General features: G+C 43.9%; 1 protein-coding gene and 1 pseudogene across 2 annotated transcripts in view; one reads left to right on the top strand and one right to left on the bottom strand.

Moving 5' to 3' along the window:
• Window positions 1-3,558: 3,558 nt before the first annotated feature.
• Window positions 3,559-27,676, bottom strand: part of GALNS (galactosamine (N-acetyl)-6-sulfatase) — a 79,550-nt gene continuing 55,432 nt past the window's right edge. The window contains exons 11-15 of one of the 2 annotated variants that reach the window (XM_063947522.1): window positions 26,448-26,550; window positions 22,983-23,104; window positions 11,994-12,111; window positions 6,202-6,336; window positions 3,559-5,871 (exon numbers count right to left, since the gene is read on the bottom strand). In XM_063947522.1, coding sequence (XP_063803592.1) covers window positions 5,785-5,871; window positions 6,202-6,336; window positions 11,994-12,111; window positions 22,983-23,104; window positions 26,448-26,550 — 565 coding nt within the window. In that variant the 3' untranslated portion in view covers window positions 3,559-5,784. The remainder of the gene's footprint in view (window positions 5,872-6,201; window positions 6,337-11,993; window positions 12,112-22,982; window positions 23,105-26,447; window positions 26,551-27,676) is intronic. The other variant, XM_063947523.1, reaches the window with a different exon arrangement.
• Window positions 18,775-18,894, top strand: LOC134981656 (5S ribosomal RNA; annotated as a pseudogene).

Below are 27,676 nucleotides of genomic sequence, written 5' to 3'. Positions count from 1 at the left end.
ACACATAGTTATGGCCCTGCCCCTGGGAGCCCTATCCTGCAGCACACAGCCATCCATTTATTACCACACACATAACCTCTGGCCTTATCCCCTAGAACCCGTCCCCCGCATTCACCCCATATTCTTCTAACTACTCAAACCCCATAGTCCTCCTGTGTCGTCGTCCCCCCACCCCCACACATACACACACCTGTTTGGTGACCACCTCCTTTTTCCAGTTTGGGCCGGAGCTCCCTCAGCAGCTGTGTGGCCCCCTCCAGCCTGGAGGCTTCAGATAGCCCCTATGCAGCACGGTCATCTTCACACAGGAGCCGGGCAGGACGTGGAGGTAGCCATGGAGGGGAGCACAGTGGGGCTGAGACAGCCGCGGACCAGGGAGCAGAGAAGCTCCCAGCCGGAGGTACTGCTGCTTACACCAATCTCCCGGCACCTCACACATGCAGGAGGAAGACAGCACCCGTCTTCCTCCTGCATGTGTGAGGTGCCAGGAGATTGGTGTAAGGTACCGGAAAGGGGGGGGGGGCAGGCAATAATGCTGGCAGAGTTGCTCCGCGGGCCATGGCTCAGTCCATGAGGCGGGGGCAAGCATTACTCTCGCCTTCCTGCAGCTGCACTTTGAGCTCCGGCGTGGGGAGGTGGGAGGCGGAGCTGACTCAGACACCGGCGCTGTCTAGTATAGATAGCTGCTGGTTGCGCCCCAGGTCATCCTGCGATGTGTGCAAGGCACACAGCACATATACCTAGTTACGGCCCTGGTTTGAACACACCCCACCCAAATCTAACTCTCTCTGCACATGTTATATCTGCACCCCCCCTTCCCCGCTGCAGTGCACATGGGGGGTAATTCCAAGTTGATCGCAGCAGGAAATTTTTTAGCAGTTGGGCAAAACCATGTGCACTGCAGGGGAGGCAGATATAACATTTGCAGTGAGAGTTAGATTTGGGTGGGTTATTTTGTTTCTGTGCAGAGTAAATACTGGCTGCTTTATTTTTACACTGCAATTTAGATTGCAGATTGAACACACCACACCCAAATCTATCTCTCTCTGCACATATTACATCTGCCCCACCTGCAGTGCACATGGTTTTGCCCAACAGCTAACAAAGTTCCTGCTGCGATCAACTCAGAATTACCCCCATGGTTTTGCCCAACTGCTAACAAATTTGCTGCTGCGATCAACTCTGAACTAGGCCCCTAGTTTCTTTTATTGGAATCCAACAGGTCAGATCCAGTTGGAGGGATCTGGATGGTATCCGGACTCCAGGTCGACACCTGAAATATGTCAACATGGACAAAGGGTCAACATGGAAAAAAGTCGACATGAGTTTTTCAAAAATGTACAGAGGGAAAAGGTAGCAGGTGCACTTTCTCACACTAGCTCAACCTGTAGTAACCAGAGGCACTTAGCATATTCCTGGCCAGGGCTATGAGCTTACGCACCGCATCAAGGTAGCCTCTCATTGGGTAAGTCCCTAACACTAACTATAGGGGTTCAGGTCCGGGGGGTAGGACACCCTAGAGCCACCCAGCCAGACAACCCCAGGGCATCGCAGGAGTGATAAACATATAGGGTTAAAGAGGTAGGAGCAGCTGTTGCTGCATGTGTGAATAATGTGAGGAGTAAAGGAAAATTATGCGAAGGTGTTACATATATATAAAACAAACTATAAGTGCCATGGAGTGATGAAATAGTGTTAAATTGCGATGCCCCAGGGACACCCAGCCACGGTAGGCACAGGGAGCCCCGCACCCCAGAGAATTCCCCCCATTATGGACTGCCATATTAAACAAAATGTAGGAGTCTTACCTCAGTGTGCTCATTCCAAATGTAAAGGCTAGAGTGTTGGACTATTTAAAATCAGAGTGGTGGGTGGGGCAGGGTGCTAAATTAGGGTGAAGGTGTTTCCTACATTCAAAAATGTATGAATACATCAGTTACAGAGGGAAAAGGGCCCTAATTTGCACACCTTAATTAGGTAGTGAGGTGCTACTCTGCTTGAGACTAAGTAAAGTGTACAGAGGGAAAAGGTAGCAGGTGCACTATCTCACACTAGCTCAACCTGTAGTAACCAGAGGCACTTAGCATATTCCTGGCCAGGGCTATGAGCTTACCCACCGCATCAAGGTGAGAGGCTACCTTGATGCGGTGGGTAAGCTCATAGCCCTGGCCAGGAATATGCTAAGTGCCTCTGGTTACTACAGGTTAAGCTAGTGTGAGATAGTGCACCTGCTACCTTTTCCCTCTGTACACTTTACTTAGTCTCAAGCAGAGTAGCACCTCACTACCTAATTAAGGTGTGCAAATTAGGGCCCTTTTCCCTCTGTAACTGATGTATTCATACAGTTTTTCAAAAATGTCTGCATTTTTTTGAAGTTTTTCATACTTTACGATCCACGTGGACTACAATTGGGAACGGTAACCCAGCGAAGCGAGCCATGCGAGGGGACACAGTGCACTAATTGAGGTTTCCGGTCACATTACGGAGAAAACGACACAAAAAAAAACATTAAAAAACTCATGTTGACCTTTTTCCACGTCGACCTTGTTCAAGTCGACATTTTGTGCATGTCGACCTATTTCGGGTGTCGACCTTGAGTCCCATACCCGATCTAGACATAGAAGGTAACCTTGAAAAAGTGCAGTAGATCTTTAAATTGAATACTTTAATCCCCGAGGGTATAAATTCTGATTTTAAATTGAAATGGTTCCTCTAATATGTCATTTTTCTTTCATCTAGTTGTATAACAGAAGGACTTATTTACTTATTGGAGTGCCCATGTGGACTTCAATATGTGGGACAAACAAAACAAAAACTAAAAACGAGAATTTACAGAACATTTTTTTAATTGCGAGCAGAGCCTTCCTACCTCTGACTGTTTGTTTATTACCTAGTTATGTTGCATCATTGTGTCCAATTGTAAAGCGCAACGGAATTTGCTTCGCTATATAAGAAATGGATAATAAATAATAAAAATCTTCACATAGTTTTAAAAATGTATGTTCTAATTTGAAATGAAACGCAATTTATATTATTTCTTATTAACACATATTTTCAAACACAACATCTGTTTTTTAAAGAAAGCAGGAGTATGCTACAAAAGAACAGCAGTAATAGAATACCGACTTTTAATTTAATTTTTTTTGCAAAGTAACCTTTTTCATTTTATTTGAATCAATAAAAATGTACTTATAAAAGAGACCCCTCAGACCTTGTATGCCATCCTTGAGCTAGGACAGTTGAAGCCTGAAACGCATTGGAGAAGCGCTAATGGTGACATCACTGCAACGTGCCAACAGACAGTGAAAACCAGCTGGCGGGAGAGGAGGCAAACAAGCTTCAGAGGTAGGTAAAGATTAGTTACTCTGTCATCCGCTGTTATCTGAAGTGTGGCCACCGTCGCCGTCAGACATCGGACCCCTACCTATACAATACGGACTCTGCTCAAACGCTATGAAAGAGCTTTAAACATTACATTGTAACCATCTTTTTTTTTTTAAACAGGTATCGCGTTTACCACATTACACATTTACAAGTAAGACAGTAAAGGCACGAATATAAAGTCAGAGTGATATGGCAGTTTATGCAGAGACAGCAGCAAGTCACAGAGGCAGCATAATAAAACAATGTATGACAAATCATTAAATGGAAAAATAGTAAAATGAATGACAGGCAATATAATAAGAATGGATAATTGCTGTTCCATAGCAGTGATTAATGATGGTACCTGTATGGTACATAGATGCGTGTTGGGGTAGATAGGGAATAACAGTACCTAAGTGTGCACTGAAAGGAGTGATTGGGGATGGTAGGGGCTGGATCAGGAATGACCAGGTATGGTAGAGAGTTCAGTAGAGGTCCATGAAAAGAAGCATGTGGTAGTATGTGAATGGGAGGGAGCCGTAGCTACAAACATGCAAAGGGGATTACTGCAACACACATTATGGACACATTTTGTTACTTTGTGTGTAACGGACTATGAATAAGCACCATGCATAGAAACGCCAATACATTAATGCAATGGATACCTTCTCTTGCCACGTCATCTAATGGTGTGTACACACGGTGAGAGTTTTTCTTTCGATTTTGACTATATAGTCAAAATTGCAAGAAAAGTTAGTGCAAATCGCAAGGTGTTATGCCACTTGCGATCCCGATGCGTGGTCCCGCCAGGTCGGTATCGCAAGAAAAGATAGACTGTGCAGGCAAGTCAATCCTTGCTAGATCGGTGTACTATCTAGTTCATCTCACATGTCAATTAAATCTAACATAAGCCAAAATCTCACATAAGCCAAAATCGTAAGCACACTTAGTCCATATCTCAAGAAAAGTTAGTCAAAATCGGTGGTGCTGGGCTCCGGGGAGTTCAGGGGAAATCGCAAAGTGAAAATCGGGCATAGCAAGTATCTCACCGTGTGTACACACCATAAATGAGAGATTTGAAGGACAAACAGCTGTGTTAATGCCTGACAGAGGTGCTGATTGGACACAAGCAAAGCTTGTACAAACATCACTGTTTATGCCTCCTCTTCCTCCAGGTTGTCAACTCAGGGAGAGGTTTCAATAGAGCAGAGGGAGAGCGCTGGCATGGTCCACACAGTTCTGCTAGATAAATGGGACAATGACAACAAGTCTGCTTGCCAAACTTACCTAACTGTGTAACCACTCAGGCTGCACATAAAGTCAAATAAGGAGATTTATTCACATCAATATTTCAGTGACTGCCTATAGTTGGTCAGAGTGCCTGTGAGATCAGTTATATTGGGTAAAATACCTGGTATTGCAGCATGCGTCACCAAAGCAAAGCCCAACATTAAGCAATTAAAATCAACAGCATCAGCAAACGTTTGACCACTACTGTCCTGTGTGTGCAGTCTTCATCCACCTGCACTAACAGGCCCCAAAGGGGATGCGTTGAGGACAACGTTGGATGAAATCCCAACGGTCAGAATGCTGACAGCGTCACCCAATGGTGGGTTAGGTTTAGGGTGTGCACTAGCGGGAGGGTTAGGGTTAGACTGTGGGAGGGGTGGGTTAGGATAAAGGTTAAGATACTTACTGTGATACGTCGGGATTTTGAACATCGGGATGCCGCTATCGACATTCTGTGACCATCGTGATTTCAACAGCTGGTCTATCAATACCATCCACCTCACAGACAGAGAGACAGATCCAGTTGATGAGACCACAATCTGGATGGCTGCCTATCACACAACTTGGACGCAGGTGTAGCCATCATGACTCTTTAAGCCCAGTGGATTTTTTTTCCCACAGCGCCATCTGATGTCCTGCGAGTGTTTTTTTTCTGTACAAGTATAAACTTTATGGTCCTTCACTTTACAATGAATCCTTAGCAATGATATGGAGACAGTTACACCACAACTAATTTGATTTAATTTCATGGGCTCTTAAAAAAAAAATAGACTATCACATCAATACCTGTCGAAACAAATCCCCTTGTTTTGGGAGTTTGACATTAACTTAAGCAGTTGTCCGTAGTAACTGTGTCATCATCACAAGAGACAGACCTGCTGCCCCTACAAGCACACTGATTTCCGCACTTTAATTCTTAAAATAGCTTGTTCCTGGAGTCCAGTTTCACAGTTTAGCATATGACTGACTTCATGGATGTGTTAGGCATAGCAAGTCTTTAGGACCACATGAAATTCCAGCCGACCCTGTGTTATAGTCTTGATAGCCTCAATCAGCTCAACCAAATCGATGTCTCTTTGTTCGGCTATAAAGCCTGACGATGAATCAAATCTTAGGGAAGCCAGGAAACCTTCAGTGGGGCCAGAAGCATTTCCACGGTGTTGACTCTGGGGGAGTCAGACACTTCTGGAGTTTCTCACATCCCTGAGGAGACCAGTTCTGTTAAAAGTGTAGAAATACGTTAAAGAAAGCACACGATACAGGCATAATAACAGAGAAAGCATTACACATATTAATGCACATTCACAGGAATGTAATCAAAATAAAAAAGGTTCAATTAAACTAATGTATACACAGTCGAGTCACATTATTATGACCACCAACTAACAGCCAGAGTAACCGCTTCAGAAGCCCATACTCAGCAGGGTTCGCTGAGCTGTCGTTTTAGACACGTCTGGTAGCCCTCAGGTTCATTCTGTCAGTGAGCTGCTCCACTGTAGCATGTTGGTCGGCCCTGACGCACCTTTGCAGCAAACATTCAACACTCACATTAATGGCACTTGGTGCTCCACAGTTTCCACGTTGGTTATTCGCAATGGGGCCTTTTGTCGAGTCACGATACACCTTCACCTCAGCAGCAAGCGAACAGTTAACAATCTGCGCTGTTTCAGAAATACTGCCACCCTTGGCCAGAAAGCAGAGCAAATATGATAAATCGGCCCTTTTACCCATAACAGCACACTTTATATACCCACCAAGCCAGCATACATTAGTGTGTTCATCTAGGGCAGGCATGTCAAACTCAAAATCGCAACTGGGCCGAATAATCAAGGTCTAAGGGCCTAATTCAGACCTGATCGCAGCAGCAAATTTGTTAGCTAATGGGCAAAACCATGTGCACTGCAGGGGGGGGGGGGGGGGGGGGCAGATATAACATGTGCAGAGAGAGTTAGATTTGGGCAGCAGCGGATCTTGCCACGGGCAAGCAGGACTTTTGCCCGGGGCGCCGCCTTCCGGAGGGCGCCGCACCATGGCAAGATCCGCTGCTGCTGTGGTGCCCCCCTCTGCCGCGGCCCGCTGTCCGTTGTGAAGGGAAACTAGACGCTACGCGTCTAGTTTCCCTTCGTGGGCTGCCCGCTGTGAAGGGAAACTAGACGCTACGCGTCTAATTTCCCTTCCTGGAGAGGACCTTCACTGTAATGATGTGCGGTGCGCGTTGACGTCATCGCGCACCGCACAGCAAAGGTCCTCTCCACGAAGGGAACTAGACGCTTAGCGTCTAGTTTACCTTCGTGGAGAGGACCTTTGCTGTGCGGTGCGCGATGACGTCATCGCGCACCGCACATCCTACAACAGTACAGGGGGCGTAACTGACCACGCCCCCTGTATGGAGCCACGCCCCCTAATGCCGCCCGGGGCGCCAGAAGCCCCGGAACCGGCCCTGGATTTGGGTGGGTTATTTTATTTCTGTGCAGGGTAAATACTGGCTGCTTTATTTTTACACTGCAATTTAGATTGCAGATTGAACACACCCCACCAAAATCTAACTCTCTCTGCGCGTTATATCTGCCCCCCCCCCCCCCTGCAGTGCACATGGTTTTGCCCATTAGCTAAGAAATTTGCTACTGCGATCAGGTCTGAATTAAGCCCTAAAGGCCCATACACACTGGGCGATTTTGAGCTGAAAGCAGGTCACTTTTGGTGTGTTGAGCTGCTTTCAGCTCAAAGCCACCCAGTGTGTATGCACAAGTGATGATCGCTGATGCGCGCTCCTGCTTCATCGCCAGCGGCCGCCGTTCATCTACTGGTATTAACAGTATATGAACGGCGGGGTGAGCGGCTTTCCATAGCGTCCTGCTATGGTTAGTCGCTCACCCCCGCTGACATCACTGGGCAGGGGAGAAAAGCGCTCAGTGTGTATGCACCTTAAGTCTTGTGTGGGCTGCAAGAAAAAGAAAGTGTCTTTTATGCAATTTTCAGAAGTTTTTTTTTAGAAAAACCAACAACAAAGTATAATCAAAGAGATGTCAAGTATTGTGAAGAAAACATTTACTGTAATGCAGTGGTGCAAGTAGGAAAAATTTGTTAGTGGTACTGTGGGGGTCATTCCGAGTTGTTCGCTCGGTAAATTTCTTCGCATCGCAGCGATTTTCCGCTTAGTGCGCATGCGCAATGTCCGCACTGCGACTGCGCCAAGTAAATTTGCTATACAGTTAGGTATTTTACTCACGGTTTTTTCTTCGTTTAGGCGATCGGAGTGTGATTGACAGGAAGTGGGTGTTTCTGGGCGGAAACAGGCCGTTTTATGGGTGTGTGTGAAAAAACGCTACCGTTTCTGGGAAAAACGCGGGAGTGGCCGGAGAAATGGGGGAGTGTCTGGGCGAACGCTGGGTGTGTTTGTGACGTCAAACCTGGAACGACAAGCACTGAACTGATCGCAGATGCCGAGTAAGTCTGGAGCTACTCAGAAACTGCACAGAGATGTCTTATCGCATATTGCGAATCTTTCGTTCGCAATTTTAAGATGCTAAGATTCACTCCCAGTAGGCGGCGGCTTAGCGTGTGCAAAGCTGCTAAAAGCAGCTTGCGAGCGAACAACTCGGAATGACCCCCTGTGTGCGCACGCGTGCCAAAAAAAATGGGTGTGTGAAACACATATGGGGGCCAGATACACATATGCCATCAGTAGTAGGAGCTGTTATTCCCCCTCATATATAAAACTGTGCGGTCCCCTCTCCCCTATTTAATAATAATACTATATTTCAGTGTGTGCCAGGAGCTGTTATTCCCCCTCATATCACCACCGACAGTGCCAGATACACATAATTGACCCCACAGTGCCAGATAACACATATCCCCCCATGGTGCCAGAAAACAAATATGCCTCCTCAGTGCTAGATAACAAATATGCCCCCACAGTGAAATATACACGTGCCCCCAGCAGTGAGCTCACCGCACTTTTCACGGCTCTGCTCGCGCTGCCTCTGCTGTGGCTGGTGTCCCTCTAGCGGCGGGTGACTGAAGTCAAGCGCTGGCTCGTGAGCTAATCAAAGCTCGCGGTCCGGCAGCCAATGAGGAGCCGCTGCTGCCGGTCCGCGAGCTCTGATTGGCTTATGAACTGGCACCTGATCTGAAATAGAAGACCGCCTTCTGTGTCCGGTGCACAGCCCGCGGGTCGCAAAAGCAGGTGGTAGGGGCCGCGAGTTTGACACGTCTGATCTAGAGTGTCAGGTGCCAATATTCTAAGGATGCACTGTCTGGACATAAAAATAGAGGAGGGGAAACCAGTATGGAGAGCCTGAATAACACTGTTCCAAAAAATCACGCACCACATTGAATTTCCACAATAAATGCAGAAAAGGACCCGGTGAGTCACCACATTTGGGACATACATCAGAGGTCTTACCAGCAAACTTAATCAGTCTTAAGCCCCGTTCACACGGGGAGAGATGTGTGCTGAGCAATCCATCGGTGACCGCTCAGCACACATCTGAGCGATGTGTGCCGAGCGAGGGGCCGCTCATTTCACCCAGCGGTGAAATGACCAACCTGCTAGATTGTGCCTGCATGCAGGCCAATTTAGCACCGGCAATAGAGCCGCGCAGTTATCGCTGTGGGGCATACACACGGTCAGATTGCTTAGAATTTAAGCACAGATCTCTCTGTGTGTACCCTCCTTAACAGGGATAAGGTAAATGCTATGCAAGATAAAAATCTGTATCTGTTGAAATCTAATAGATGCAGTTGAGCTACGTGGTGACACAAGCATAAGATTCCAGGAATCGTCATTCATAGGCCAAACATCAGTTTCCCAGCCACACTTAAGATGGGTTAGATCCGTGGAATGATGTGCAGACATTAAAAAGGAGTACAAAAAGGAGAGCGTTCTACGAGGACTGAGAGAAGATTAGAAATTTTTAACTGTGGAATTTATTATAGAAGAGAATCCTTCAGGAAATTGGGCAGACAGGGCATGTCTTAACTGTAGATATCTAAAGAAATATGATGACGGTAGACAAAATTCATTACATACAGTAAATGACTTCAGAACTTGATTATCATACAGCTGACTTAAAGTGGACATGACCCTGATATCCTATACCTGAGTAACCTTTTTATTCTTTTGAGAATTCTTGACAGCTTGTGGGTCCCTTGACCTGGAACAATACCGCTTGAGCTTCTTGTTGAGTCGAGAGGCCATCATGTTGATTTGTGGATACCCCCACCAACGTGTTAGCCACTGGAACACCTCCGGATAGAGGCACCATTTTCCCGGGTGCAGGTCGTGTCTGCTGAGGAAATCTGCTTCCCAGTTGTCTACTCCCGGAATGAAGATCGCCGACAACGCCATGGCGTGTTTGTCCACCCACAGGAGAATTCTTGACACCTCTGACATTGAGGCTCTGCTTTTCGTTCCACCCTGTCGGTTTATGTACGTTACCGCCATCACATTGTCCGACTGGAATTGAATGGTCTGATTCTGAAGAAGAGTTGAGGCTGGATATCATCCCCCTAATGGAGTCTAGCCATGCTGGCTCCGCCCCACTAGCCTGAGAAGGGATACTACACTGAGTACACACTAGTGAACCCCCTGGAGAAGAGGAACACTGTGCCTCACATGAAACACACTCTTTGCCTGACATACTGCAGCAGTGACAGCACACACACAGGAAAAGCTTAAATGCACAATTAACCCACAAAGAGCCCTTCCCGAGAGACACAGAGAGAGGATAGAACCAGCACACGGCGCCCTTGTCGCTAAAGCCAAGTTTTGCCGGGTCGCAGACAAGGGGGCAATTCAGAGTTGATCGCAGCAGCAAATTTGTTAGCAGTTGGGCAAAACCATGTGCACTGCAGGGCGGCAGATATAACATGTGCAGAGAGAGTTAGATTTGGGTGAGGTGTGCTCAAACTGAAATCTAAATTGCAGTGTAAAAATAAAGCAGCCAGTATTTACCCTGCACAGAAACAATAACCCACCCAAATCTAACTCTCTCTGCAAATGTTATATCTGCCACACCTGCAGTGCACATGGTTTTGCCCAACTGCTAACAAATTTGCTGCTGCGATCAACTCTGAATTACCCCCTAAGTACCTAAGATTAGGGACTTAGTAAACTAGTATATAGCTCCCCCCTGCTATGACCCCCTGGTACCGCTGAGGAAATCTGGAGGCTCTCCGGAGGAGTTGAGAGTCCTGTAGCCAGCATCTGTGTAGCTGCAGTAGGGCAAAATGGCGCCTGTGAGCGGCTGGGTCCGCTAATAGTGAAGCCCCGCCCACTTCAATGGCGCACGGTCTTCCCGCTCTTCTTTATACAGGCTTTGTGTGTCTGAGTGCATAAAATGGAGTAAGCCCGCTTTTAAGCCTGTATTGCCAGTCTGGGTACAGTGTACACAATAGTGTACTAAGTCTGGAGACTCATTCCGCCCCATGTAGAATCCGTGCGTCTACGTACACTTATGCCGCCATAATGGCCAGCGACCCGCTAACCGGGACGCCGGCTTAGTACTCAACACTCATCTTCTGTTAGGGGTGGCGGCGTGCTGCGGCAATGTATGCTCACCGAGGTGGGGCAAGCGTCCTGTCAGCGGGGAATGGGACCATTAACCCTTAGGGGGGGATACGGCCCAACCCCACTAAGTCCCACGAAGCAGACAGGCTGGTGCCTGAAAATAACAAACTTAGAAAATAAATGCAGAAAACTCTTCAGGAGCTTCCAGAGATGTGACTGGCTCCTTCGGGCACATTTTCTAAACTGAGTCTGGTAGGAGGGGCATAGAGGGAGGAGCCAGCACGCGTTCTCAAACCTCTAAAGTGCCCGTGGCTCCAAGTGGACCCATCTATACCCCATGGTACTAAATGGATTCCCAGCATCCCCTAGAACGTAAGAGAAATCTGTCTATTACAGACAGTATTTTAAAAAAATCCTTGACTGGTAATTATTTGCTGTGTGTGTTCTGGGTGATGCCACTAGAGGGTACTAAAGGATCATAAATCCAAGATCGCATACAGAGACAGCAGGAGGGGAAAAAAAACACCTATAAAAGAATCACAGGTATGAATGTAATGGAAAATAGGATTTTGGTACTTACTGGGTAAATCCTTTTCTTTGAATCCATAGGGGTCACTGGAGTACTCTTGGGATATGGACGGTGCAATAGCAGGAAGAGAGGCACATTTAAATATTTAAATGTGTAACCCTCCACCTCCTCCATACTCCCATAGAGATCTCAGCTATCACTTTCTACATGGAGTTTTAGAAGAATGTGTTTTTACAAAATGTTCACCAGATGCTCCACTGCTGTGTGCTGGTTAGGCCAGAGCTAAGCCCCTGTACTCACCATAACAGCGAGGTCACACACGTTGAGTTGCGGCTCCCCTGGAATCAAGGCTTCCTTGTGCTGGTGGACCGCAGAGGAAATCATGGACACTGCAGACTGGTACTCACTACTTAACACACTGCAACAGAAGAAAGGAATAGTATGAGTAGAGAAAAAACTGCAATCTAGTGATTGCACCATTATGCAGTATTATGAGGGGTTCGGTATGATTTACCAGTGGTCAGGAGACCGGCGCCGTAATCCCGAGAGCCAGAATACTGCCAGCGAGCACAGCGAGTCCCCTTGCGGGCTTGCTGCGCTCGCCACACATTGGACACTATTATATTCCCCCTCGAGTGGGAATAGTGGGCTTGGGTTGAGACTCCAATTGCCGGCATTTCCACATTCCGGTGTCGGTATCCTGTATGCCGGGATCCCGACAGCTGGTAAATTAACTGCATCCCATTAAGAGAGCATATATTTCCATAATAATCGTGTAAGGTCTGTCGCCTCTTCTCAATGCATGCGAAGTGGAAGCTGGGCGTACGCTCCAATGGAACCCTGCGAGGGAGACGACACAGAGAAGAGGAGGAGGGAAGAAGTAGGGGAGCCGTTTGTGTGTCCGTACAGTAGAAGGGGTGCTGGACCTGTCAGAGCGGCAAGCTGGCCTGGTCACTCAGGTGCTGCTGTGTGCGCAAGTCAGAATTAACCCCTCCACTGCCACAGTTGCCAAGCACAAGGAGATATAAAGCATTCCATTGAGAAGAAGGAGTGCCCTGGGCACCTGAGCAAATGTGTGCTGTGCACTTGCTCCATTTACACGGATTGCCCCTTTCGTGATCCGCTGGAGCTTCTGGTGTAGGGAATCGATGTGCTTCAAGAGACCAAGGGGACATTCCTGATGTGAAGGCGTCCATTGGGACTGCAGGTTCAGCGATGTAACAAGACTTGGACTGTGGCGGCTTGGAGTGTCTTTAGTAAAGTAGTTTTGCACTCAATCCCCAGATAACCAATCTTTCCAGAGGATTGCCACATTATTTAAATATGAGGGACATTTCTTATGAAGATACTGCATCAGATATCAGAGATATCTGCTGGAGTCTTTATCTTTTTGATTGCAAAAGATGCTGCCATAGCCTTATACAGGGAATGCAAAAAAGATTAATTTATCATGTCCTAAAAAGTTTAGCTTCACCATTGTAGCCTGTATGCTACAGCTTCACTTTATTCTCTTCATCAGCCCAAACATAAAGGGGCCCGACGGTCTCTAAAGTACAGTAGGCAAGACAGATCGGAACCCAGCTGCAAAAAGCAGAAAAAACATCTATGGCATGATCACCTGATATCAGGTGAACGAGTCAACGACTATATGGGTGTATATGCATGTCCGTTACCTGTATGGATGTGTATGCATGTCCGTTACCTGTATGGGTGTGTATGCATGTCCGTTACCTGTATGGGTGTGTATGCATGTCCGTTACCTGTATGGGTGTGTATGCATGTCCGTTACCTGTATGGGTGTGTATGTATGCATGTCCGTTACCTGTATGGGTGTGTATGTATGCATGTCCGTTACCTGTATGGGTGTGTATGTATGCATGTCCGTTACCTGTATGGGTGTGTATGTATGCATGTCCGTTACCTGTATGGGTGTGTATGTATGCATGTCCGTTACCTGTATGGGTGTGTATGCATGTCCGTTACCTGTATGGGTGTGTATGCATGTCCGTTACCTGTATGGGTATGTATGCATGTCCGTTACCTGTATGGGTGTGTATGCATGTCCGTTACCTGTATGGGTGTGTATGCATGTCCGTTACCTGTATGGGTATGTATGCATGTCCGTTACCTGTATGGGTGTGTATGTATGCATGTCCGTTACCTGTATGGGTGTGTATGCATGTCCGTTACCTGTATGGGTGTTTATGTATGCATGTCTGTTACCTGTATGGGTGTGTATGTATGCATGTCCGTTACCTGTATGGGTGGGTGTGTATGCATGTCCGTTACCTGTATGGGTGTGTATGTATGCATGTCCGTTACCTGTATGGGTGTGTATGCATGTCCGTTACCTGTATGGGTGTGTATGTATGCATGTCCGTTACCTGTATGGGTGTGTATGTATGCATGTCCGTTACCTGTATGGGTGTGTATGCATGTCCGTTACCTGTATGGGTGTGTATGTATGCATGTCCGTTACCTGTATGGGTGTGTATGTATGCATGTCCGTTACCTGTATGGGTGTGTATGTATGCATGTCCGTTACCTGTATGGGTGTGTATGTATGCATGTCCGTTACCTGTATGGGTGTGTATGCATGTCCGTTACCTGTATGGGTGTGTATGTATGCATGTCTGTTACCTGTATGGGTGTGTATGCATGCCTGTTACCTGTATGGGTGTGTATGCATGCCTGTTACCTGTATGGGTGTGTATGCATGCCTGTTACCTGAGCATTAGCCGATAAGAATGCTCCTGCACCCGTTGGGATCGTGGAGGTCACATCTTATGTACTGTTTAACTATTTCTAGCATAGCATGTACAGGACTCACAAGGGGCTCACAAGGAGGCAAGTGACTCGTCTCATGACGCCATCTGTCACTTTAACAAAAGGTATCAAAGAAAGAAGTAAACCTGGCGCTGATAGCTATAAAACACCTGTTAATATGTATATGTACAACTGTCATGAAAAATGCTTTAAAAAAAACAAAAAAAAAACTATTTGCAGTGGACGGTTTCTACAGATAGTAATATTACAGATTATCATTTATGCTTCATTAATTATATAATTTATTTCCTGCTTTCTTATCTCCAAACCAAAAGCGTATTATATATATCTATATCTGAGGAAAATGCCTTAAATAAACCGGCATTGAAACGTTGTACTTTACACTGTGCCTATCTAAGAGTTCTTATTGCTACAAGTCGCCAGGAGTGCCGCGCCCACGTTGAAGTCAGACTGACGAAACGCGTTGGGATATCCTGTATGACCCTCCATCTTAAGTTAAGCTATTTTTAATAGTTACAATCTCCTTTATTCCTTTTATGTCTTAAGTTTTTTATATACTTTTTGACATACCCAATTTTTTAGTATATATACTGTTTTACCACATTTTATCATATATGTAGTTATATGAAAAAAATTTCTGCTCAAAACTAGTGTTTTTATGTATTTTGCAAAATAAATTTTTTACTTTTTTACAAAAAAGGCTTTTTTACCATGTCCTTTATAAATTGCATTTTAGTCCTCTAAATATTTTTTTTATATAAACACCAGTTGGTCGCCAGAACCCCTACCTATTCATCCTAACACTATACAGCATCTTACCAATGCTGAAATTTTAGGGGACGGCTGACACCCTATTATTCATAAGGGAGTGTTTTTTACATATAAGTGTTTTTTTAAAACTCTTTAGGTGATTTGTCCCTCACAAGTGGCGCTATACTCCTATTACACATATTTAAGACTGGTTCAATTTGTTTAGATGCCTGGTGTTGTGGTTAAAATACCTGAAACATGTTCAGAATTAATGAACGCACTAATAAGAGAAATTATTGGTGCCAAAAAATATTTAGTGAAGACAAGTTGACTGACATCCCAACCCCCTCCAGGGATCTAGATGATCTATTTTGGGACATGGAGAGACTTTTGGTAAAAGAAATTAAAACATGGTGGGATATAAAAGGTTTGGAACATTACATCTCAGTTAATAGGGTACCCAGAGGGCTGAGACTTGTGAAACAACCTACCATTGGGACTGCAGACCCAGAGTTTATGGAAAAATGGGACTCTATCCTACCTACTTGCTCGATGAATCTAATAAAGCTACTTATTACCGAGAGGAGGAAAAATGTATCTTCTATCGAAAAAGACATAAAAGATAAAGAAATCGAATTAGAACCTTTTAAAACCAAAGAGGACTACAAAATTAATGAAAATGTCCTTAACAAGAAAATAGAACGCATAGAGGAAGAGGTCATACGGGGTAAAGAAAAGAAGTTTCTTTGTGATAAGGATGACTACGAAAATGGAAAAACAAAGAATTGGAGCAGATTTATCAACACGAATAGACCAAATCGTGGGAATCAAGTGTGGAAAACAATACCACACAGAGGCAGACCGAACAATAGAGAGGAGTCGTATCCTACACAAAAGATCAAAACTTATAACAGATTTTCTACTTTACAAAGATTGAGATCAACAGACGAGAAAGATTTTTTTATCCCCACGCCTAGGAGCCCGTCCAAAAAACACGTTCAGAGGTACGCTACAAGAAGAATCCCTACATGCATCCCCATTAAAAAGGCGCCATGTAGAAGAAGAGGAAAACGGGGCGGCAGGAGGGAAAGATCACAACATCAAAAGAAGAAATGTACAGTAGTAGACCCAAAGGAGAAGGGGATATTCAACATTTCAAAGCATGCATTGACGAATCACGAAACTTCATAATTAAGCAAAGGCTTATCATTTGCACCCACAGAAAAACTCAATAAATCTGAGACTTTCATAGACTTAAATAAATTTGTTCGCAAGCTCACACTTAAAAGACATTTTGCACGCAAGGATAATGCTATCATTTCAAACTATGAAGAGGCATCAAGATCAGGATTGAAACGCAAATCCAAGTATTACCCAGTGGAATCGAAAGGCAACCATATCAGCATATTCTACGATCTGGTAAAAAGAGACTTATGCGACACTGACCTTGCACCAGTGGTCACAAAAAATCTCACCAATAGAGAAAAAGAAGCACTAAAGAAATTACAGAAGAACTCAGACGTAGTTATAAAACCTGCTGACAAAGGGGGGGGGGGGGGGGGGGGGGACTGGTCATCCTGGACCGTGACAACTATGTAAAAGAGGCACACCGTCTCCTAGGAGACACCAAATCTTATGAACTATTGCAGGACGACCCCAAGGATATGTACATAGAGGAATTGAGAATACTCCTCACACAAGGACTGCGGAATGGAAGTATCACGAAAGAGGAGTTCCAATTCTTAATGCAATCCAGTCCCATTACCCCCATCTTCTATTATCTGCCAAAAATCCATAAAAACTTACTAAATCCACCAGGGAGACCTATTGTCGCTGGAATTGATTCCTTAACATCTAAATTGTCTGAGTATGTTGATGTTTTCCTAAATCCATATGTTAAGGAATTACCGTCATATCTTAAAGACACAACCATGGTACTGAATCTGATGAAATCCATAGAATGGAAAGATACTTATTTATGGATCACAATAGATGTTCAATCTTTATACATGTGCATTGAGCATTCTAAAGGTATTAAGGCATGTAAGGACTTTCTAGACAAGGATCCTACTCTTACAGCGACCCAAAGAGTTTTTATCTGTGACGTGATGAATTTTATTTTAAGTTGAAATTATTTTAAATTTTTAGAGAACTTTTATCTTCAACGCTGTGGGACCGCAATGGGCACGATTTTCGCACCAAGCTTCGCTAATCTTTTTATGGGACAATGGGAGGAACTCTACGTGTACAATACTCATTATTTTAAGAATAACGTGATCCTGTACAAACGTTATATCGACGATATTATAAGAATATGGAACGGCAGCCTGGAGCTTTTATGGAATTTTTTAACCTTTTAGAAAGTAATGATATGAATCTCTCATTTACTTACAATACAAACAAAATCTCTGTAGAATATTTGTATTTAGTATTAATAGGTGAAGGATCGTCAGTGGTGACTAAAAACTTAATTAAAGGAGTGGATAAAAACAGCTACCTCCACTACAAAAGCAGCCATTCAAAGACATGGAAAGACAATATTCCATACTCTCAGTTCCATAGAATTAAGCGGAACTGTAGCAAGAAAGAGGACTGCAATGAACAGGTAGCCGTATACAGAAAACGATTTGAAGAAAAGTCATATCCAAAATCAATTCTGGACAAGGCCACTGTAAGAACAAATACCTTAAAGAGGATCTTCTAGAATATAAAAAGAAGGAAGCCCCTAAGGAATCCACTGCATTCATCACTACCTACAACCATCATGAGAACCATATCAAATCATCCTTCAGGGAACACTGGAAGATATTACTTATGGATCCTGTATTGAAAGAAATCCTCCCGGAAAAACCACAGATAGTCTTTCGCAAATCCAAGAATCTTAAAGACCATCTTGCACCCAGCATGCTACGTGACACCACTAAGGAGAGAACCAATCAAACATTTTTGAAATGCACAGGAGCATTCAAATGTGGACGATGCAATATCTGCAAGTTCCTGAATCCAAACAGAAAAACATTTTATGACTCAGGGGATACTCAAGAATTTAAGATAAAGGAATTTCTGAACTGTAACAGTAGCTCTGTCATATATTTATTGGAATGTACGTGCAAGAAGAAGTACGTGGGGAAAACCAAGAGGTCGCTAAAACTGGGAATTCAAGAACACGTCAGGAGTATCAAAAACAAGATCGATACCCACCTCATTTACAGACATTTCATCTTGGAACACAAATCAAACCCAGAAGACTTAACTTTCAAAGCCATCGAACACGTACAGATTGGGGAAAGAGGTGGAGATCTGGCGAACAAATTATCTCAAAGAGAAATGTTTTGGATCTACCAGCTCAACACGATGCACCCGGCAGGATTCAACGAGGGTTATGAAATTGCCCCATTTTTATAAGGTTCTTCCAAAATATGTATAATTTTATCCTCACTCACTTTAATCACACTGAATATGTATATATGCACTTAAGTATTAATATACAGCTCAATAATAAAAAATGTTTGACACAAGAACGAGTATTTTGTTTAAAGCCAACAGATACAGTCATACCACACTGGCTCCACGCCCAAACCCGTCCGATCTTGGAAGCTAAGCAGTGTTGGGCTTTAGCAGTACCAAGGGGGAGACCACCTGGGAAGCTAAAGTACTGTAAAAAATAGGCAATAAACACTACTATGTCAGACTAGAGCTCACGTACACGTACACACATGGCCACTTAGCTTAGTGGGCACACACTGAGGCACGGACAGGTGTGTATAATTGTGATTATTTGTGTATATATATATATATATATATATATATATATATATATATATATATATATATATATATATATATATATATATATATATATATATATATATATATATATATATAAACCAGATAAATAAGAGGCGGCACTCGGAGACTTGTAGCAAGAAGTGTATTCACAGTGACATCACTGTGAATACACTTCTTGCTACAAGTCTCCGAGTGCCGCCTCTTATTTATCTGGTTTATCTACACCGGAGGGGAACCTGCGGATGGGGAAGGCACAGGAGCAAGCTATATCCCGCTGTGGATAAAGTGAGTGCCGGGGTTAAAGCACAAGTATATATATATATATATATATATATATATATATATATATATATATATATGTATGTATGCATCTGTATACGCACACGTTATCACGTATATCATAGTTCACTTTTATTTCACCCAGCTTATGTTTAAACATACTACGATACAGAAATAAGTATCAACTGAAAATATTTTATTACTTATCTAGTACTTATGAATGTAAATATCCTAATGTTTAATAGTCTATATTTATATTTTTAAAGAAATTCCTGCTCTATTTCACCCACCCCTTCGTTCTGTAAACACCATCCATAAAATTGCGATCGTCTAGAAATACATTTAATTGCCCATTGGACCACTAGCCTTATGTTACAGATAAAAATAGGCATATAGTTTATTTTCATGCTCCATTTGTAATAATTGTATCTTAGTGAAGAATTAGGAAGATCCTTGGCGAAACGATGTTGACTGCAGTTTATTTTATCTTATTTTTTTCCATGAAACCGAGCATATAAAATGTACTGAGAATCCATGTCTGCATGTATGGACTCCGCTAAAATGGCCGCCGACAATGCAGTGAACTCCCTAGACGTTGTGCCTGTAAAGACAAATAAGAAGAAGCGTCATATGACGTTCCGGACACATACACCGGAAGTGGGGCATGGACTACCGACCATTGAGGACGGAAGTGGGGCACGAAGCTCTGAACACAGCCGTTCATCTGTACGCGAAACCGGAAGTGGGGCGTTCGCGCATGCACACTCCACAGCCGCCGATACAGGAAGTGTGGCGGAAGTGCGGAAAACTAATAAGAACTCTCTACTACACTGTTTTAAAGGACTTATCAAGCTCGTTTTTTAAGATAACCTTTATGGGATGCCTCTCCCTAACTTACTAGCACTGCTCCATCATTGTTTCTTTGTCATTGATAAAAACTATGGATACTTTATACTTTTACATTGTTAATTGACAGGAAGTGATGTCACAACTAGTAATCCCTTTTCAGTAGGTATATAAGCCTGCTCTGCACACTTGATCACTACCCCTTGATGAAGTCAGACTGACTAAACGCGTTGGAATATCCTGTATGACCCTCCATCTTAAGTTAAGCTATTTTTAATAGTTACAATCTCCTTTATTCCTTTTATGTCTTAAGTTTTTTATATACTTTTTTACATACCCAATACTAAAAAATTACCACATTTTATCATATATGTAGTTATATGTAAAAAAAACAGTTTCTGCTCAAAACTAGTGTTTTTATGTATTTTGCAAAATAAATTGTTTTAACTTTTTTACAAAAAAGGCTTTTTTACCATGTCCTTTATAAATTGCATTTTAGTCCTCTAAATATTTTTTTATATAAAACACCAGTTGGTCGCCAGAACCCCTACCTATTCATCCTAACACTATACAGCATCTTACCAATGCTGAAATTTTAGGGGACGGCTGACACCCTATTATTCATAAGGGAGTGTTTTTTACATATAAGTGTTTTTTTAAAACTCTTTAGGTGATTTTTCCCTCACAAGTGGCGCTATACTTCTATTACACACACACACATATATATATATATATATATATATATAGTGACAAGATCACTGGAATAGTGTTGAAAGATAGGTTGTATGGGTTTGTTAGAAAGGCTGTCAGCCTGATCATTGGTCTCCCACACTGCCTAGGGAAAAAGGAGAGACTGATGTGAAACCTGCTGTAAAGAAACAGTGAGCTGTGCCTGGTAAACGGCTCCTTGTGTTTCTTTCTAGTGAGTTGGGATTATTCTGTGTTTAGTTAGTCCAGCCGGCAAGGTATTTTAGTTTAAAGTTTATTTCTATTTTGCGGCACAATAAAACGTGAGGCCAGATGCACCAAACCAACAGACTTGAGTTCTCTCTCGGTGCTGAACACAGCCAGCTACACCAGGAGATGGTACCTGTCCCCCTGACCCTGGTACACGTGTTGGAGAATGCAAGCATGATCTGCGCATAAGTGAAGGGAGCAGCAGCTTTGAGAACCCTGCAGAAAGCAGGTGTGTGTCTGCCCGGACAGAAGCTAAAGATAAGGCACAAAGTAAAACTGCAGGTGTGATACTCTGCAGAGGCTTTTTCACAGTGTGACATGCTGATAGTTGTGGTACCTCACACACAGAAGCAAGTCTAAGTGGTGCTTTATCTACACGATTGTGGAAACCTGTACAGTTAAAGGGACAGACTGACCCTTTTTGGAAACCAGTACTGATATATGTCCTGGGTAAAAGGGGCTACAAAATTGCTGGAAAAATCCAACAACGTGGAGTACAGTGTGCCGGCCAGCTGGCACTATTTCTCTCTCAGGCGAGCTGCAAAAAGCTTATTTTGATTTAAGCATGGCAGCAGCTATGAACTATGGAAACCAAAAAACAGAAATTCGGACTCGCCTGGGAGTTACCCTGTCGGTTCGAGAGCAACGTGTGCATCGCTGGGTGTACTATATAGATAGACAAACCTCCTCACTCACAAAAGCATGACCTCATCCATCTGACCAAAAAATGGTTACAACCAGAGTCATTAACTGGACCACAGATGGTGGAAAGAGTTGTCATGGACCGTTATTTGAGGTCCCTGTCCGTGGCTTTGCGCAAATGTGTGAGCCATGGGGATCCCAAGACAGCTGAACAGTTAATGGAGACAAAGGATTCCTGTAAAACCTGGTAAGACTGTTCTGTGGAAAAATGGTCCTGGGCGGTTAAGAGAACTGAAAAATGAAGAGAATGGGTGCTCTGCCCAAAGACGGGCTGGCCAGTGGGGCCATGGAACCAGAAAGGTATATCAGCCACCTAAAACACATGACAGTCATGTGATTAAATGTTTTCATGGAAGGTAACCGTGCAGAGACATTAGAATCGGGAAGCTTAATTATCCTTGTAAAAGATGGGTTGGCAAATGTTTTAACGTGCCAGCGAACAACTATTGGTGTAACTTGCATGTATTATGACACCCGCCATTTTAATACTGCTGAAGTGAGTATTGCGACCCCTTGTGGTCCAGCTATTGTTAATGTGGGAGTGGTCCCTTCCGTAGTACATGATGCTATAAATAGGGAGAGACTCTTCCCATTTTTGGAAATTATGGGAATCCGGTATGGTTACAGGTGTGACTGGAATAGAGCCAGTAGACCATCCCGGTGACATGCTGCCCGCAGGTGTGACCTTGAAACCATCAGACCCTTTTCCTAGTATGGCTGGGAAAGTAGTAGACAATGAGGAACAAAATGAGGTACCTCCTCCAGGAGAAACTGTAGATGGTGCAGAAAGTATGCTTTATCTTAAAGTGAGAAATAATCTGTTTGCACCAGAACAGTTAAGGGACCCCACCTTGATAAGAGTCAGATGAAGAGCTAGCAGCATGCCTATATTCTGTGTGTATCTGCATACGAAAATGGTTGCTAGGAAAACACTGTAGCATAGCACTTCGTATGCAGATACAGCCGTTGTCGCACACAAGGCTGCTCGAAGGTCCTATTCTCATCATTTTACAAACACGACACATTATAATGGAAAAAGTTACACATAAAGACACTCGGCACTACAGAGTCACACCAAAGAAGGGTTGTTTTACGTGCAGGGAAGCTAGATGTAAGTAGACACATCTGTATGTGCCACCCACAGATGTTTATTATGGAATACATCAATAGGCCTTTTACCTTATGGGATACTTTTCTCCAGGGTCCCGTCCCAGGTGGAATAAGAGAGGATTGATATCGTGCTGCACTTGGTCGTGTGTTGTTACACCAGTAATATTCTGACCTGGACAGAAGTTAATACCCTGCAAACAGATCACTCAATATTAGTGTCATACTGAGATTGCAAACAAAACTGATCTTCCACTTGCAGATGACAATTTCATACAGTGAAATATTTGAAAGGGGAATTACACATATTTCTGTTCATCAGGCAACCTCTGGCCTTCCCACTGATGTGTAGTATAAGTACCAGAATGCCTTCTCAAGCTATGTTTGGCATGCAATGCTGGAACTTGTAGTGCTACAAAGCTGGACCACCAACAAGCTACACAGCAGTGACTCAATGTAATGTAATGACTACAGTGTACCTTGTGAAGAGATTACCTTGTCTTTACATGAATAAAGGGTCTATTTACTAAGTCTTGGATGGAGGTAAAGTACCAGCCAATCAGCAACTAACTGTCATGTTACAGGCTGTGTTTGAAAATGACAGTTAGAAGCTGGTTGGTTGGGACTCTATCTCCGGCCACTTTATCTCCATCCAAGGCTTAGTAAATAGACCCCTTACTCTTGTATGAGTGAGAATACAGAATAAATACTGTACGAGTGAGAGCTGGCACACAGTATACTGATATCTTTGTAGATAGAGGAAAAAAGAAGGGTACAGTAAGAGAGGAAAAGGATAGCGCAGCGACACTATTTCACAGTTGCAACTTTTAACACTGAAATAAATCATCAATTGTTTGGATTCTTATGGTAACAAATTTTGCTGTCCATCCCATCAATTTTTAGAAGGAGCAGAATGATGTAAGTGGGAGGAGCATGTTTAATGTGTTCATACAGATAAACTAGTGAAGACAAATACAGATTTTATTTTGGCGGGGGGGGGGGGGGGGGTGGGGGGGAACAATTTGTTTATTAATGATCATTTGTGGGCATGCAGAACAAGGGGGCGTGGATTCATCTTCATCACTCTTCTAGGGGTTGCATAGCACTTACGTAGATGCTGGACTGTCCCCAAGCCTTCCCGGGAATAGATGCCACGTGCATCACCGGCGGTGACAGCAAACTGCAACCTTTCCCAGCCATGGAACACAGCGATCCGCGAGCAGGGGCGGTCGAGGGCAGGCTGTTCCAGCGGGGCACCGCCATGAAGACAGGGAGCATTCTGTCCATTTAAAACTGGCCAAGGAGAGGCGCCCCACTGAAACAGCCTAGCATGTGACTAGACAGCCCTGGGGGTTCAATTAGCCCACCACAGTAAATTACCATAGCTAATTGCATCCCCTTCTTCGTGAGAAAAAAGAAAGGAAAAACCAAGATAAATGGTGGCTCTAGTAGAAGTAGTATAAGCACACAGAATGATACAGGGAGCAACCTTCACCAAAGCTAAGATATGGATAGGCAACTTTATACACTTGCGGGACGGCATTCGGTGGTCCTATAAACTTTAAAAGGGCCACACATTACTGACTAGATTGATAAATCAATATATTTAATCAATGAAAGCGACACCTGTAGATGTGTCCTCATACACTATTGAAGCAGTCGCGCTAGATCCTGCGTAACTCCGCTTGTGCTTAATGTCTTTTTCTCTGGAATATGCATCTCAGTTGCAATGTGATGCGACTCTGCGGGCTCGCCACATGTTATATTCCCACTGTAGGGGTATCGTGGACACCCACGAGTGGGAATAGTCCCTGTCAGTCGGCATGCAGACTGTCGGCACTGCAAGGGGGCGGGATTCCGGTGTCTGTATTATGACCGCCGGTCACGTAACTGCCTCCAGCTGTATCGATACATCTCATCTAAACCCTTTGTCTTCTAAAATGTAAATATTTCCTCCTCACTGATCAGCACCTTCAGCTAGAGTCCACACTAGTGATGCATGGCATATTGGGGCAGATGTATTAAGCCTGGAGAAGTGATAAAGAAGTGATAAGTGGAAAGTGATAATGCACCAGCCAATCAGCTCCTCACTGTCATTTTTCAAACCCGTAATGATTGGCTGGTGTGTTATCACCTTCCACTTATCACTTCTCCAGGCCTAATATACCTGTCCTATTGAAGGCTAGGTGTATGTGGACACATCTGTGTCTGTGATAAAATATCATCAGGCCTTTTAAGTAAGCATTACAAGGTATCACAATAACACAGAAAGGAGCTGGGGGCACAGCACGTGGTCCCAGGGATTGGTGCGAATCACTGTTCTATTACATATACATGGTAATATATTCAAATATATATCACTGGCTATTGTTTCTCTGCCTTCCTTTCATATGGCCACATAAGCCTATGGGGTCCATTCATGAAGCCGTGAAAATGGTGGAGAAGTTGCCCATGGCAACCGATCAGCTGCTATGTATAATTTTATAGAATGCACTTGATAAATGTTACTTCAATGCCGATTGGTTGCCATGGGCAACTTCTCCACTGGCTCACTTCTACATTCTTTTTACTGCTTTGTGAATAGATCCCTATACACTGACATATGAGGACAATCTATCAAGTGACATTTACTTGCATTTCCAAAAGAACATTTAAACATTGACAGAAAGCTTCTTATAGGTTGCTATTGGTTACAACAACCGTATGCTATGCAACAGTATAAAATAACATCCCCAGTTCTAATTTATTTTTAATTTTTTTTAAATCGACAAAGAAAAAAAGGAGAGAAAGAGATTTCTCATGGAATTGTGAACGGACTGTACTGCCAAAAATCTGCCTAGAAAATAGTGCGCCATTAAGAGCCATTGATTTATTTGCTATGCAGCGAATGCTGACTATACAGATGGTGCCTGCTTCATTTTTTGTAGTAACCTGCATATGCAGCACAGAAGAGTGATCAGTGGGGCTGTACTACTCTACCTTGCAAAAATGTGCATGGGAGCGCCCATCTATCTCCGACGCCTCTGATATCTACAGTGCCTGAAATGACAGAGCTCAAAAGCAGCAGAGAGAATTCACACCCTTACATGGTTACAGACTACAGGAAAGACCAGAATTAGATGCCGTTCACATCTTGGAGATAATTTGTTTCATCGATTCAGTATCTGTACTGAGAGACTGCATTTCAGCAGATCTCAGATTCCAAAGCAGCATTTACCATTTACTCAATGGCTTAATCCAATTATGGGGAACCTTTGGCACTCCAGCTGTTGTTGAACTTCTATAGGGTGCGGCAATGCTGAGCCTTCAAATCGGAAGGCCACCACTGTGACCTTCTGAGCACGTGCATGGGACAAAGTATGTACAGTGAAGCCTTGTTTGTGACTCACATGAACCGAGCCCCCATTAATGTTCAGAATGGCTAATTTTGGTAGAGGGCCCAGCAATATTTCACCTAGTATATTCTTTTGCAATGAATCCTTCTAATAATAATAATAATAATAATAATAATAACAACAACAAGTCAGGGCCATTTACCTCAGACAGTTCCTCCCATGAGTTACTCCAGGTCCAGTAATGAGCCTTGTACTGCCCCAGCCGGACTGCCATCAGTTCATTGCCGCGATAATAGAATATAGGCCTGAGGGAGAAAACACAACAGGCCATGAATCAACAATGAGGAGACCAAAGGAATATAACATTATATTATGTAGTACTGATCACGTGGGAAATGTGTTAAGAACCTCAAGTAGACCTTATCTACCAGAGTGACTTGCCAGAGACGGCATGTGAGGCAAAAAAAATAAGATTTTACTTACCGGTAAATCTATTTCTCGTAGTCCGTAGTGGATGCTGGGGACTCCGTAAGGACCATGGGGATAGACGGGCTCCGCAGGAGACATGGGCACTTTAAGAAAGAATTTAGGTTCTGGTGTGCACTGGCTCCTCCCTCTATGCCCCTCCTCCAGACCTCAGTTAGAGAAACTGTGCCCAGAAGAGCTGAAGGTACAAGGAAAGGATTTTGGTAATCCAGGGCAAGATTCATACCAGCCACACAAATCACACCGTATAACATGTGAAAACATCCAGTTAACAGTATGACAAACGACAGAGCATCAGGTCAAACCCTGATGCAACCATAACATAACCCTTATTGAAGCAATTACTATATACAAGCATAGCAGAAGAAGTCCGCACTTGGGACGGGCGCCCAGCATCCACTACGGACTACGAGAAAAAGATTTACCGGTAAGTAAAATCTTATTTTCTCTAACGTCCTAGTGGATGCTGGGGACTCCGTAAGGACCATGGGGATTATACCAAAGCTCCCAAACGGGCGGGAGAGTGCGGATGACTATGCAGCACCGATTGAGCAAACAAGAGGTCCTCCTCAGCCAGGGTATCAAACTTGTAGAACTTTGCAAAAGTGTTTGAACCTGACCAAGTAGCCGCTCGGCAAAGTTGTAATGCCGAGACCCCTCAGGCAGCCGCCCAAGAAGAGCCCACTTTCCTAGTGGAATGGGCCTTAACTGATTTTAGCAGCGGCAATCCAGCCGCAGAATGAGCCTGCTGAATCGTGTTACCGATCCAGTGAGCAATAGTTTGCTTTGAAGCAGGAGCACCAAGCTTGTTGGATGCATACAGGATAAACAACGACTCTGTTCTCTTGACCCTAGCCGTTCTGGCTACATAAACCTTCAAAGCCCTGACCACATCAAGCAACTCGGAATCCTCCAAGTCAGTAGTAGCCACAGGCACCACAATAG

This window comes from Pseudophryne corroboree, chromosome 12 (assembly GCF_028390025.1).
Source record: "Pseudophryne corroboree isolate aPseCor3 chromosome 12, aPseCor3.hap2, whole genome shotgun sequence".
In the NCBI taxonomy this organism is placed as follows: Eukaryota; Metazoa; Chordata; class Amphibia; order Anura; family Myobatrachidae; genus Pseudophryne; species Pseudophryne corroboree.
This window is presented reverse-complemented; position numbering and strand designations above follow the sequence as displayed.